Source organism: Dendrobates tinctorius, unplaced genomic scaffold (genome assembly GCF_039654945.1).
Source record: "Dendrobates tinctorius isolate UK_male_01 unplaced genomic scaffold, ASM3965494v1 ptg000086l, whole genome shotgun sequence".
Classification (NCBI taxonomy): Eukaryota; Metazoa; Chordata; class Amphibia; order Anura; family Dendrobatidae; genus Dendrobates; species Dendrobates tinctorius.
In genome coordinates this window covers 20,579,330-20,595,132 of record NW_027361754.1, presented here as the reverse complement: position 1 = coordinate 20,595,132, position 15,803 = coordinate 20,579,330, and the positions used below count along the sequence as shown (strand labels likewise).

General features: G+C 42.8%; 1 protein-coding gene across 1 annotated transcript in view; it reads left to right on the top strand.

The window, feature by feature from the left end:
- PPP2R1B (protein phosphatase 2 scaffold subunit Abeta) overlaps positions 1 to 15,803 on the top strand; it is a 53,072-nt gene that overhangs the window by 13,753 nt on the left and 23,516 nt on the right. Inside the window, exons 2-3 of the mRNA XM_073585137.1 lie at positions 10,514 to 10,604; positions 14,142 to 14,242. Of these exons, the coding sequence (XP_073441238.1) occupies positions 10,514 to 10,604; positions 14,142 to 14,242 (192 nt within the window). The remainder of the gene's footprint in view (positions 1 to 10,513; positions 10,605 to 14,141; positions 14,243 to 15,803) is intronic.

Below are 15,803 nucleotides of genomic sequence, written 5' to 3'. Positions count from 1 at the left end.
AAAATATGATTTTTTAATTGTACTGCTGTACGTTATAAACTTCTGTGAAGCCCTTGGGGGTTCAAAGTTCTCACCACACATCTAGATAAGTTCCTTGGGGGGTCTAGATTCCAAAATGGTGTCATTTGTGGGGGGTTTCCACTGTTTTGGTACATCAGGGGTTTTCCAATCGCGACATGGTGTCCGATCTCAATTCTAGCCAAAAACGTCAAATGGCGCTGCTTCCCTTCCGAGCTCTGCTATGCGCCCAAATAGTCATTTACACCCACATATGGGATATCAGCGTACTCAGGACAAATTGCACAATAACTTTTAGGGTCCTGTTACCCTTGGAAAAATAAAAATTGTGGGTGAAAAGATCATTTTTGTGGAAAAAATATGATTTTTTAATTGTACCGCTGTACGTTATAAACTTCTGTGAAGCCCTTGTGGGTTCAAAGTTCTCACCACATATCTAGATAAGTTCCTTGGGGGGTCTAGTTTCCAAAATGGGGTCACTTGGGGGGGTTTCCACTGTTTAGGTACATCAGGGGCTCGCCAAACGTGACATGGCGTCCGATCTGAATTCCAGCCAATTTTGCATTGAAAAAGTCAAACGGCGCTCCTTCCATTCTGAGCTCTGCCATGCGCCGAAACAGTGGTTCCCCCCCACATATCAGGTATCAGCGTAGTCAGGACAAATTGCACAATAACTTTTGCAGTCCAATTTCTCCTGTTACCCTTGGTAAAATAAAGAAAATTGAACCTGAAGTATTTTTTTGGTGAAAAAAAGTTAAATGTTCATTTTTTTTTTAATATTCAAAAAATTCCTGTGACGCACCTAAAGGGTTAATAAACTTCTTGAATGTGGTTTTAAGCACCTTGAGGGGTGCAGTTTTTAGAATGGTGTCACTTTTGGGTATTTTCTATCATATAGACCCCTCAAAGTGGCTTCAAATGTGAAGTGGTCCCTAAAAATAAAATGGTGTTGCAAAAATGAGAAATCGCTGGTCAATTTTTAACCCTTATAACTTCCTAGCAAAAAAAAATTTTGGTTGCAAAATTGTGCTGATGTAAAGTAAACATGTGGGAAATGTTATGTATTAAGTTTTTTGTGTGCCGTATCGCTGTGATTTAAGGGCATAAAAATTCAAAGTTGGAAAATTGCGAAATTTTCAAAATTTTCGCCAAATTTCCGTTTTTTTCACAAATAAACGCAAGTTATTTGAATGCAATTTTACCACTAACATGAAGTACAATATGTCACGAGAAAACAATGTCAGAATCACCAGGATCCATGAAAGCGTTCCAGAGTTATGACCTCATAAAGGTACAGTGGTCAGAATTGTAAAAATTGGCCCGGTAGTTAACGTGCAAACCACCCTTGGTAGTGAAGGGGTTAAAATTATTAGGTTGATTTTAGGTCATCTATGAAGGAGGATCTGATGGAGGCAATTCTATTTCTTAGAACAAATTCATACACTGCACAAATGTTATTTAGTATGTTTTTGTTGAAAACTGTTTTTTGCCACTTACATAGTTTATTACATAGTGAGATAGATAGAGATATATATATATATATATATATATATATATATATATATATATATACACACACTCACTGGCCACTTTATTAGGTACACCATGCTAGTAACGGGTTGGACCCCCTTTTGCCTTCAGAACTGCCTCAATTCTTCGTGGCAGAGATTCAACAAGGTGCTGGAAGCATTCCTCAGAGATTTTGGACCATATTGACATGATGGCATCACACAGTTGGCGCAGATTTGTCGGCTGCACATCCCTGATGCGAATCTCCCGTTCCACCACATCCCAAAGATGCTCTATTGGATTGAGATCTGGTGACTGAGGAGGCCATTTGAGTACAGTGAACTCATTGTCATGTTCAAGAAACCAATCTGAGATGATTCGAGCTTTATGACATGGCGCATTATCCTGCTGAAAGTAGCCATCAGATGTTGGGTACATTGTGGTCATAAAGGGATGGACATGGTCAGCAACAATACTCATGTAGGCTGTGGCGTTGCAACGATGCTCAATTGGTACCAAGGGGCCCAAAGAGTGCCAAGAAAAAATTCCCCACACCATGACACCACCACCACCAGCCTGAACCGTTGATACAAGGCAGGATGGATCCATGCTTTCATGTTGGTTAGGCCAAATTCTGACCCTACCATCCGAATGTCGCAGCAGAAATCGAGACTCATCAGACCAGGCAACGTTTTTCCAATCTTCTACTGTCCAATTTCGATGAGCTTGTGCAAATTGTAGCCTCAGTTTCCTGTTCTTAGCTGAGAGGAGTGGTACCCAGTGTGGTCTTCTGCTGCTGTAGCCCATCTGCCTCAAAGTTCGACGCACTGTGCGTTCAGAGATGCTCTTCTGCCTACCTTGGTTGTAACGGGTGGCAATTTGAGTCACTGTTGCCTTTCTATCAGCTCGAACCAGTCTGCCCATTCTCCTCTGACCTCTGGCATCAACAAGGCATTTCCGGCCACAGAACTGCCGCTCACTGGATTTTTTTTCTTTTTCGGACCATTCTCTGTAAACCCTAGAGATGGTTGTGCGTGAAAATCCCAGTAGATCAGCAGTTTCTGAAATTCTCAGACCAGCCCTTCTGGCACCAACAATCATGCCACGTTCAAAGGCACTCAAATCACCTTTCTTCCCCATACTGATGCTCGGTTTGAACTGCAGGAGATTGTCTTGACCATGTCTACATGCCTAAATGCACTGAGTTGCCGCCATGTGATTGGCTGATTAGAAATTAAGTCTTAACACACAGTTGGACAGGTGTACCTAATAAAGTGGCCAGTGAGTGTATATATATACTGTATGTTTATATGTAATCGATATTACATAGTGTATTACATATTTACAATTTATTACAGTTTTTTGTGTTCTAAAGTTGTATTCCAATAAATATATATTATGTTCTACCTAAATGTCTTGATTATTGTATCATAAAAATGATTAAATGTCTGATGTTCACATTCTACTGCAATACATTTTTCACTTAAATATAAGCAGTATATGTTGGAGTCGGAGTCGTGGAGTCGGTGGAAGGGAAATTGAGGAGTCAGAGTTGCAGGTTTGGCTTACCGACTCCACAGCCCTGGTTGGAAGACCATTTCCGGTGACTACCTCTTGAAGCTTATCAAGAGAATGCCAAGAGTGTGCAAAGCAGTAATCAAAGCAAAGAACCTAGAATATAAGACATATTTTCAGTTGTTTCACACTTTTTTGTTACTTGTATAATTCCACATGTGTTAATTCATAGTCATGAAAATAAAGAAAACGCTCTGAATGAGAAGGTGTGTCCAAACTTTTGGTCTGTACTGTATATATAATTTTTTTTTTTTTATTTTGTTTCTGCCTGGAGCCATTTAATAAGGGGTTGTCCAGAATGGAATACTCCCTTTAATTATACAGTAAACCCTCCCCCAACCATATTACTACACACGATATAGGTTGACTCGCCCAGAGTGTGTTGCATCCATGTAGCCCAAGCAGTGTGTGGTTTATTTATTTTTTTTTTCCTCCTAAAGGGTATTTGCAGCTTGTAGTCACAAGATTTGTCATAACTGTATGAAAGATATGGTGGTCAAGAATAGGACCCTCATGCATGCCGCTGTCAATGGGGGGGGGGATCATACTTTCTGTACACGTCCATTCTTTGCATTGGAAGTCTGACCACCTCTCCACTGACGGCTGCACATGACTGGACCCTGTTCTCAAGATTGATTCGTGTCCCATCGGTGGAACTTTCCTACCGTGCATTTTTGCCACTTCCTGAGGATTTGCTATAATTGTGAGGTGAGAATACGCCTTTGTGTTTGCAGTATACGCTGCAGAAATATGGGGCTGATCTGTGGATTTGGAGCCGCCATGGGTCTGCTATCCTCATGTGGCTCTGCTGCAGTTTTCGGGGGCACAGTCCATCTGGAAACTGCTTCAAATAATGTTTTTGGGGTTTTTTTTAGTTTTTCTCTTGACTTTGTTGCATCTCTAGAAATCTGTATAAAAAGGTGTGTGAGCTATGCAGGAGCAAGTAGTCTCTCTTCTGTAGCACAGGGGTGCACAGGTTGGGTGAACCCATATTCCCACTTCACATCCTCTGGCTGTATAGTGGCAACATATCAGAACATCAGCTGTTGCACCCGTTCTTTGTTGACAATCTGTAGCTGTGACATCACGATTACAGCACGTACTGCTGCAGTCAATCGCTAGATCCAACAGAAATGTCAATGTAGACAGTTTGAGACATTGAGCCTAGTGATTGACTGCACCAGTGATGTCATGACTAAAGCATTATATCACCACTGCAACCAATCAACAAAGAGCAAGAACAGAGACAACACTGGCCAGTGACTCTGACTTTATTTTTCCCTAGTGCAAATCTATCTATACAGATGAATGGAAAAAAAAGAAATAATGCAGGCAGTACTCAATAGTGTCAAATAAAAAAAAAAACAGGCAATTTATTTGCTTTTATGAGGTCAGTTTTTTTGCCCATGTGTAAAGTGGCAAATCTTTTGGCAAGATCGTCAAAGGATGGAATTTTATTTTGCATGGGTTTCCTCCCACACTCCATGAACATAACGGGGCAGATTTACCCCTGTGAGTGTGTTGTGTTAATCAGTTCGCACAGCCTGTTCCATTGGCCATCACAGTGATCTGTGACTGCTGCCCAGGAGCAGGAGAACCACCTTTTTCCTGCCAGCATCCGGGGCTCTTCTATGGATTAGCCAACCTGATGTGATGTCACGCGTGCAACATGCCGCAACCATGATGTCATGCTGAGCTGGCAAAGCAAAATAATAGCAGTGGGTGTTGACAGGTAAAAGATGATTCTCTCGCTCCTTTGCAGCGACCACAAATCACCGTCATGGTTAATGGTGTGAATGGATTCCCACATATCACTCCAACTCTAGATCAACTGGATCATCCACAATGTTTGAGTAAATTATATTATTTGGTTTCCTTTGGGATTGACTCCAATATGACTGAAATAAGTTAATTAGATTGGGAAGAGGGACTGATTTGAATGGGATCTATCCCTGTACTGCGCGGCAGAATTTGTTGGTGCCGTAAAAGAAAAATAAACAAGAATAAATCATTTATAAACTGTGATATCAGAGCACGGCTAAAGCGGGAGTCACACATAGCAATCTCGCTAGCGATATCGCTGCTGAGTCACAACTTTTGTGACGTAACAGCGATCTCACCAGCGAGATCGCTGTGTGTGACAGCGATCAGCGAGCGGCCCCCCTGCCGGTATCGCTGATCGCTGTAAGAAACCTCTGGACATATTTTTCGTCGCTGGTCTCCCGCTGGCCAGCACGCATCGCTGTGTGTGACAGGCGGGAGACCAGCGATCAGCTGTAAAAAATAGAATTAAAATAAAAAATATTGTTATTCTCACCTTCCGACGTCCTGTGCAGCATTCCTCTCTCCACGCTTCGGTCCCAGTGATCCTTTGCACGAATGACCGCGAGACTTCGCGCTCCCGCGAGACCGTGACGTCTCTTGGTCATTTTCGCAAAGGATTACTGGGACCGGAGAGAGGCAGGATGGCTGCGCGGGACGTCGGAAGGTGAGAATAACTATATTTTTTATTTTAATTCTATTTTTTACAGGGATGGCCAGCGATGCCGGGCGCTCGGCATCGCTGTGCTAATCGCTGGTGAAGCTGTCTGTGTGACAGCTCACCAGCGATCACATAGCGACTTACCAGCGATCCTGACACCTTGATATCGGTGTCGGGATCGCTGGTAAGTCGCTATGTGTGACTCCAGCTTAATGTTGGTGTCCATAAATATGTTTTTATCATCAAAAGTATGTCTTAGACAAATTTGCAAGCATGCCACCCCCCATGGACGTTTGTTTTCTAAGACTATGTGCACACGGTGCGGATTCTGCTGCGTTTCCGCAGCGGTTTTGGCCCTGCGGAAACGCAGCAGTTCCGCAGACCAAGTACAGTACAATGAAACCCTATGGGTTTTCAAAAACGCTGTGCTGACGGTGCAGTTTTTTCTGCACGGTTTTGCCTCGGTTTACAAACCGCAGCATGTCAATTGTTTGGGCGGTTTCCGCAGCGGTTTCACAACTTTAACATAGTAGAGGTGTGAAACCGCAGGGCAAAATCGCAGGTCACTTTACCTGCGGTTCCGCGCGGAAAAAAAGGCAGGTGAATCTGCAGCGTGTGCACATAGTCTTAAATGGAGGTGTTTTTGGCTCAAATTAATTTTTGCTGTTGGATTATATTAAAAACATTGACCATTTATAGGTTCACTTGAACATTGCTGGCTGCAGAATTAGTTGACTTGAGAATCTGTCAGTGAGCTTGTTCGGTCTGGGAGCTTGTAAGGCTATGTGCACACTGTGCCAGCAGTATACATCGGGAGCCTTTCCCAACATATACTGTAATGTTCCCACGGTCCCATAGGCAGCCAGGAGGTACGTAGGCTTATTTGGGTTTTTCTAAACTTCTCTGTTCTAAAATGACCACATGAACGTTAAGCTAAACTTTGATGTGGCTTCCAACTTTTCATCTACTTCACATTGCCTCTGTTCTACATTTGTGTCATATATATATATATATATATATATATAATATTATAATTTTTTTTTTTAATTAAAGCCAAATTCACGCATCCATGTAGATAACAAGAAGCCTGTACTCTATGAAAGTGGTTGTGAAAAGGATATGGATCCCGTGACATAAATATAGAGAACCCAAGCACTGCACAAAAGAGAGACTATTCTTGCTTGCAAAAAAATCTGATTTATTACCAGATTTGGCATCAGTGAAGAATACAAAAGGCGATTCTTTGAGGCACAGATCAGACGCGGATCCTTTTTTTTTTTTTTTATAAAGAAGTGTGTATAGATCAATGAAACCCAATGGGTTTATGTAATCCGGCCACACACGGACGTGTCACGTGGATGTGTGCATGTGCCCTTACAAGCAATGACAATGTGCAGGGAACCAAGAAACAAAACTGTGCAAAATTTTCATTGAAATCCAATTAAAAATATATTTTTAACCCAAAATTAAATGTACCGTAATAAAGAAAAAAACCAAATGTCCCTGAGGGTGTCTTGCTGCTCTAGTGTTTGCTTGGTAGTCAGGTGTAACTGTGTTGCCACAGTATTAAAGTGTATCTCGTGTCTATGGTCGGTCAGTATAGTAAGTGTGGCTTGTGTTTGGGTGACAATAGTGACAGCGCCCCCTCTCTGTATATCAGCACATTACAGCTTTATGGTGGAGCAGTGACTTATTGTAATCGGTCAGTCACCAGCTTTTATTCTTGAGAGCTGTAATTAATCTGATGCCTCAAGATTGATTTTTTTTTTATTTTTTTTTTGGTTGTCAAATGTGCCCTGACATGTTCCCTAGTAGCACCTATGGAGGCCAGAGAAAATGATCAGAGCTGAGCACTTGTCAGCAGTTAGGAGCCCCACTTCTAAAATCCTTGGACCTTCCTCTATGATGTGTCAAATTTTGTGAAATATAATTGACTTCTTAAAACAATTGGATCCTCCTGTGCTGATCACAGGTTATACCTGTTCCGGTTCCGCTCACTTGCACATCGAGAGGTGACGTCTCGTCTGCTGGACTCGCGATCGGCGGGTGCCATGCACCCGTCCCGTTTATTAGCCACTGCTCAGCGCTGAATTGACTGGAGTAGGAATGAACCGTAAACTTTTTTGGACTGGTGGGTTAAGGGACCACTGATGAAGTGATTACGGGGGGGTTGTACCTATTTACACACAGGTGGTTAGTCCTTAGAAAGGAATGCTCTATAACATTGCCTGTCCGGACTTGCTTACTGTACAACTTATCAATGTAAGAGCATTTCAGGCACCATCAACAAAGGCTGATGGATGACGTGTTCCTCCCCCTAGCTGTGCACACTCATCAGCATGTGTCCATTATGGCCCGTCCTGGTATAAAGTCATCCCGTAGTCATAGCTGCAATCTGTGGAGTGTTCCTGTATAATGACTTGTGTGTGAGCCAGTGACGCCCACGGTGCGGGATCTGATCCTGGATCCTCCGATAGTGACATGATAAATTCAGGATAAGACTACCCCCTATTCTGAGAGGTGGTAAATCTGCCTGTGATGATTGAGTCCGTGGGGGAGTTAGAGCAACCCTGATTGCAATGTGTGGGCTCAGTAATTGGCTTAAAAGGTTATTCCCAGCATTGCAAGTTGTTACCTATCCACAGTAAAGGTGAATCTTACTGAATGGTGGTGGTGGTCTGACTGCTGAGACCCCCACCGATCCGAAGAACGGGGCATGAAATGCACTGTCACCTTCGTCTGCAGCAGTCCCATAGATAATGAATGCAGCGGTGGCCGTGCATTTCCGGTCACAGAAACCCAATTCTGTGGATAGGTGATAGTGAAAACTTACAATGATGGAATTAACCCATTAACTTACTGATATGTTGGGATGGAGATTTATCAAGCAGAATGTGCAAAAATGTTTGACTTGAACTATATTCATGTATTTTAGATATTTTCTGCGCCTTGTCTAATAAGGGGCATGTCCTCACTGGAAAGATAGCGTAACTCATTCTGACCAGTGCACACAAAAAGCGCTAATATTTTCAAGCAAATTTCTGGCTCAAAGTAAACCAGCTGAAAGAGGGTGTAAAATTTTAAGGGGTTTCTAGTTTCGTCAGCACAGCCCCCAAACTATTGCAGTCAAGTAAAATAAGAAAGCTAGGTTTTACTCCCCCAGGTTCAGCTCCTGGTAGTCTGCCGCTGCTCTGGTCTCTTATGTTTTGGCTGCGGTGGTAACATCACAACTACAGCGACTACATCAGCTGAGCCCCCGTGTTCAGTGATTGCCTATAGTCATGATGTCTCCATATCAACAGAGCCCCATGTTCAGTAATAATCTCTAGTGACGTCACATCAGCTCAGCCCCATGTTCAGTGATTGCCTCTAGGTGTGATGTTACCACATCAGCTGACCCCCATGTTCAGTGATTTCCTCCAGTTGTGATATCACCACATCAGCTGAGCCCCCGTGTTCAGTGATCGGCTGTAGTCATGATGTCACCACATCAGCTGAGCCCCCACGTTCAGTGATCGGCTGTAGTCATGATGTCACCACATCAGCTGAGCCCCCGTGTTCAGTGATCGGCTGTAGTCATGATGTCACCACATCAGCTGAGCCCCCGTGTTCAGTGATCGGCTGTAGTCATGATGTCGCCACATCAGCTGAGCCCCCGTGTTCAGTGATCGGCTGTAGTCATGATGTCACCACATCAGCTGAGCCCCCGTGTTCAGTGATCGGCTGTAGTCATGATGTCGCCACATCAGCTGAGCCCCCGTGTTCAGTGATCGGCTGTAGTCATGATGTCACCACATCAGCTGAGCCCCCGTGTTCAGTGATCGGCTGTAGTCATGATGTCGCCACATCGGCTGAGCCCCCGTGTTCAGTGATCGGCTGTAGTCATGATGTCCCACATCAGCTGAGCCCCTGTGTTCAGTGATCGGCTGTAGTCATGATATCACCACACATCAGTTGAGCCCCCGTGTTCAGTGATAGGCTGTAGTCATGATGTCGCCACATCAGTTGAGCCCCTGTGTTCAGTGATCAGCTGTAGTCATGTTGTCACCACATCAGCTGAGCCCCCGTGTTCAGTTGTCGGCTGTAGTTATGATGTCACCACATCAGCTGAGCCCCCGTGTTCAGTGATCGGCTGTAGTCACGATGTCGCCACATCAGCTGAGCCCCCGTGTTCAGTGATCGGCTGTAGTCATGATGTCGCCACATCAGCTGAGCCCCTGTGTTCAGTGATCGGCTGTAGTCATGATGTAGCCAGAACACAGATTGGGCAGCGGTGGAGAGCCATTCCTGAACCAGGGGACTGTGAGTACAATGTGGGTTTTTTACTTGTTTCAAGTTGTTTGATAACTACATTGTTGAGAGTGGAAAACCCCTTAAGGCGGTGCTCACACACAGCATTTTTTTTCGAGTTTTTCCCGCGGATTTACCAAAAAATCCGCTCAAAAAAACGCTTAAAAGAAGCTTCCCATTCATTTTAATGCATTTTGCACTTTTCGTGCATATTGATGCGTTTTTTACCTCGAAAAAAAACGCTTTGCGGTAAAAAAACGCAGCATGCTAATTAATTTCGCGGTAAATTCTGGCTATTTTCTATGTGTCTGGGGACGCGCGGAAAAAATCGCGGCAAAAACGTGCGTTTTCTGGGAAGGAGTCCTGTTTTTATGCAGAAATTTTCTGCATACGTGTGCACATAGCCTAAAACTAGACATACCCCAGTGTGATAAATCCAGCACGTTTTGTTGCCAACTTGAACTGTCTAAAAATTATTCTATTGATATATCGGCCCCATTGACCAACTTTATAGGTGCCGGAGCTGAGAGGCTTTGCTGTGAGAAAATTCTGATGAAGGAAAAACTTTATCGGTGTCTCTGTTTTACATCCCTGTGATCTTATCAGTACCCACAATAATGCTCGGTTCTTTTCTTGCAGCTACGTCTGAACAGCATCAAGAAGTTGTCCACCATAGCGCTAGCTCTGGGGGTGGAGAGGACCAGGACGGAGCTGCTTCCATTTCTCACTGGTGAGTATATAGTAATATTGTGATGTAGGGTACGGCTATCATAGGAGTCTGGAGCGGACCCCCAGCTTTGTGCAGCCATACATGTATAGTAAGTCCTATTTATCCCAGTATCCTGGCGTGTTGTGACCTGGTTAGGGTCCCCTCTGGATCCTAATCTTTTATTGTTGATCTGACTCAACTGAACTTATGGTGTATATAATGTAGTATGCAGCTGCTCTCCATATATCCTATGCCCAGAGATTGCCAATTTGTGACACTCCAGTAAGCTGTTGTGAAACTACCACCCAGTGTGCCCTGACAGCCTGCAGTCGATTACACTAATATGTGTGTGTGAGTGTATGTGTGTGTATATATATATATATATATATATATATATATATATATATATATATATATATATATATATATATATATATATATATATAGTGGGGGAAAAAAAGTATTTAGTCAGTCAGCAATAGTGCAAGTTCCACCACTTAAAAAGATGAGAGGCGTCTGTAATTTACATCATAGGTAGACCTCAACTATGGGAGACAAACTGAGGAAAAAAAAATCCAGAAAATCACATTGTCTGTTTTTTTTTTTCATTTTATTTGCATATTATGGTGGAGAATAAGTATTTGGTCAGAAACAAGCAATCAAGATTTCTGGCTCTCACAGACCTGTAACTTCTTCTTTAAGAGTCTCCTCTTTCCTCCACTCATTAACTGTAGTAATGGCACCTGTTTAAACTTGTTATCAGTATAAAAAGACACCTGTGCACACCCTCAAACAGTCTGACTCCAAACTCCACTATGGTGAAGACCAAAGAGCTGTCAAAGGACACCAGAAACAAAATTGTAGCCCTGCACCAGGCTGGGAAGACTGAATCTGCAATAGCCAACCAGCTTGGAGTGAAGAAATCAACTGTGGGAGCAATAATTAGAAAATGGAAGACATACAAGACCACTGATAATCTCCCTCGATCTGGTGCTCCACGCAAAATCCCACCCCGAGGGGTCAGAATGATCACAAGAACGGTGAGCAAAAATCCCAGAACCACGCGGGGGGACCTAGTGAATGAACTGCAGAGAGCTGGGACCAATGTAACAAGGCCTACCATAAGTAACACACTACGCCACCATGGACTCAGATCCTGCAGTGCCAGACGTGTCCCACTGCTTAAGCCTGTACATGTCCGGGCCCGTCTGAAGTTTGCTAGAGAGCATTTGGATGATCCAGAGGAGTTTTGGGAGAATGTCCTATGGTCTGATGAAACCAAACTGGAACTGTTTGGTAGAAACACAACTTGTCGTGTTTGGAGGAAAAAGAATATTGAGTTGCATCCATCAAACACCATACCTACTGTAAAGCATGGTGGTGGAAACATCATGCTTTGGGGCTGTTTCTCTGCAAAGGGGCCAGGACGACTGATCCGGGTACATGAAAGAATGAATGGGGCCATGTATCGTGAGATTTTGAGTGCAAACCTCCTTCCATCAGCAAGGGCATTGAAGATGAAACGTGGCTGGGTCTTTCAACATGACAATGATCCAAAGCACACCGCCAGGGCAACGAAGGAGTGGCTTCGTAAGAAGCATTTCAAGGTCCTGGAGTGGCCTAGCCAGTCTCCAGATCTCAACCCTATAGAAAACCTTTGGAGGGAGTTGAAAGTCCGTGTTGCCAAGTGAAAAGCCAAAAACATCACTGCTCTAGATGAGATCTGCATGGAGGAATGGGCCAACATACCAACAACAGTGTGTGGCAACCTTGTGAAGACTTACAGAAAACGTTTGACCTCTGTCATTGCCAACAAAGGATATATCACAAAGTATTGAGATGAAATTTTGTTTCTGACCAAATACTTATTTTCCACCATAATATGCAAATAAAATGAAAAAAAAAAACAGACAATGTGATTTTCTGGATTTTTTTTTTCTCAGTTTGTCTCCCATAGCTGAGGTCTACCTATGATGTAAATTACAGACGCCTCTCATCTTTTTAAGTGGTGGAACTTGCACTATTGCTGACTGACTAAATACTTTTTTTCCCCACTGTATGTATGTATGTGTATATATATATATATATATATATATATATATATATATATATAATCCAAATTAGACTGATATCTGACACTAATGTAGATCAGTAAGCCGTTAAGCTGGATCCAGTTTCGCCATCGTGGGAATATGAGATCAACATGCATGGTTTTACCATCTCGCATGCTGGAAAGCAGGAAAAAAATTTGAAGTGCGGTGAAATTGCAAAAGAAAAGTGCAATTCCACAATTGTTTGTCGGGTTCTTTTGCCATGTTCACTAAATGCCATTGTGATTCTCCAGTTCATTACAAATTCGTAGATAACAAACATGTCTAGGTTCTGTTTTATTTAAATGGTGAAAAAAAATCAAAGTTTGTAAAAAAAAAAAAAAAAAAAACCAAAAACTGGTGCCATTTTCGAGACCCATAGCATCTCCATTTTTTGGGGATATTGGCCTCGGTGAGGGCTTATTTTTTGCACGCCGAGTGGATGTTTTTATTGATACCATTTTGGTGTACATATGATCTTTTGATCGCCCGTTATTGCAGTTTATTGCGCCAGCCAAAAACACGTCATTCTGGCGTTGTGATTTTTTTTTTCTTGTTACACTGTTAGCCAATCAGGTTAATTCATTTTATATTTTGATCGGGCGTTTCTGAACGCGGCGATACCAATTATGTGTATTTGATTTTTTTTTTATTATTATTTTAAATGGGGCAAATGGGGATGATTTGAACTTTTATATATTTTTTATTTAATATTTTTTAAAACTTTTTTTTAAAAACTTTTTAATTGCTTCAATAGTCTCCATGGCAGACCAGAATCTACAATCATCCTATCACCTGTGCTACACGTAGCAGGGCTTCAGCCCTGGTTTCTGTAACAAAAATGCTTATCTGCTATGAGCGACATTAACAGGGCGTCGCTCATAGCAATCCGGCAAGGACAACCACAAGGGTCGCCTGCAGACCCTGGGTAGTCATGCTAATTCTTAGGCACCCCACGTTCATGTGACATGGGTGCCGATAGGCGGGGTTTGTGACATGCTTTCAACTCGCTCATGTCAAATGTTGCTGTAGGAGTTTGACAGCGGCATTTTACATGTTAACAGCCGCGGATGGATAGTGATTCCACCCGTGGCTGTTAGGGGCATGTGTCAGCTGATGAAAACATGCAGACTCAGTGCTGGAACCTGCATGAAGTTTGCTTCTGCACAGCTGTGCTCCATATTAGCTGTACAGTGAGCTGGCCGGCATTAGGCGGTTGGAGGAAAAAAAAAAACTAAATCTGATGCATAACTGAAAAACAACTATCTGCCTCTTCTCTGGCCACACTGGTCTGTTCCCCCGCTGGTCTGTTTCCGGCTTTCGGCAATCACATGCTGTGGCAGTTCAAATCTGCTGCAGATAATCTGAAAAAATCAGAACAATTTGGTGTGATGTACATCTACTTCTTATCTTTGTTGGGACTGCTGATGATTTAGAGCTTTTCAGTATTTCTTCTCTCCTTTCCCAGATACCATATACGATGAAGACGAGGTGCTCCTGGCACTTGCCGAGCAGCTGGGAAGCTTCACCACTCTGGTTGGCGGACCGGAATTTGTGCATTGTTTGCTTGTGAGTGTTTGGTTCTTTCTTTTTATTATCAGGCTGCTTTTGTAATTAAGTGGTCAATATATGGATCGTTTAGCTGTTCTTTAAAGGAGAAACTAAAAAAAAAAAAAAATTGCAGCACTCGTTTTCTTTCTTTCTGATTCTCGATTTCATACTGTAGACATTGTTTAGACCAGCTTCCGTTACTTTTTCCTACGCTAGTCTCTAGAGTAGGAAACATTGTACATGGTGAAAGTACATGGACTTGTTGGGGTTTGTTGTGTAGGTTGCCAATATGGACCAGCGGCAGGATTGAGCTTTTAGCCTAAGGGTGTGTGCACACGTTGCAGATTCTCCTGTGGAATTTTCCTCGCAGATTTTGCTAAATCCGCAGGAAAAATGACCTGCGTTTTACCTGCAGATTTAATGCAGTTTTGTTTGCAGATTTCCCCTGCAGTTTTACACTGCGGATTTCTATAATGGAGCAGATGTAAAAAGAAGTGACATGCTGCAGTTTTAAATCCGCACCAAATCTGCGCGGAAAAATCTGTAGCATGTGCACAGCGTTTTTTGTTTTACATAGCCTTAAATGGTACTGTACAAAAATATACAGTTTCCAAATATAAAAATATACAGTCTCCAAAATTGCAAGGGGAAACTGTTCTGCCTCTGTAGCATTGGAGAAGTGCAGGGGGTTGGAGGCTGAATGGAGCCCATCCATCTAGACCACTTCAGAGCAGCGTTTGCAAACTACATAGCCAAACGCTTGTAAGTGCCAAGGAAACCGGCCACCTCTGAGGATAACATTGTACAATTCTTTAATTATCCAATACTTAAAAAACACCTACCCAGTGAACAAATTGGTAAAATACCAAAATTGAAAAAAGACCACATAAAGTCCTACAATGACAGTGTGATAAACCTTGCTCAGAACCTGCCTTGCTGTGAAGGTTGGCGCCCTAAGAAACGAATTGGCGCCCCCACTCACCAAGGACTATTCCTCACTCCCCTACCTCTCCCTAGCAATAAAGGTGGGAAAAAAATATTTTATAGGGAAGAGATGAAAAAAGCAAGAAAATTAACATAAGAAGAGAGAGCTTGCAGGTATATTGTAGACCATAAAATACAAATGAAAAAATTGATGGCAATGTTAGACTGTCATCCCATACAGCGGTTTTGTACTCCAAAAATAACAATGGCATTTGATGATTAATGCCTAAATCATAGGCCAGATGTAATTAATGCATTGGCAAAAGCTATATGCCACAGTATAGGGATCACTTATCGTGCACAGGATGCGCCCTGACGCGTTTCCCCACTGTCACGATGCATCACGAGGCCTTCACAATAGCGATATCAGAGATGTCGGATGCCATAATGAATGAAGCCAGGGTGATGTGGGGGAGTTCTCCAGAAGAAGAGCCATGTATGTCGGGAGGTAGGAGGCCGTTCGCCGGGCTCCCGTCCAGTGGTCAAGAAATACTGATGTGGCTGCTAGAACAGGGGTCCTACAAAGTTTTGTGCATTTCTATTCATAAGTATTTTTTCTTTTTAGCCCCACTAGGTGATTTGACCTTGCAGTCTG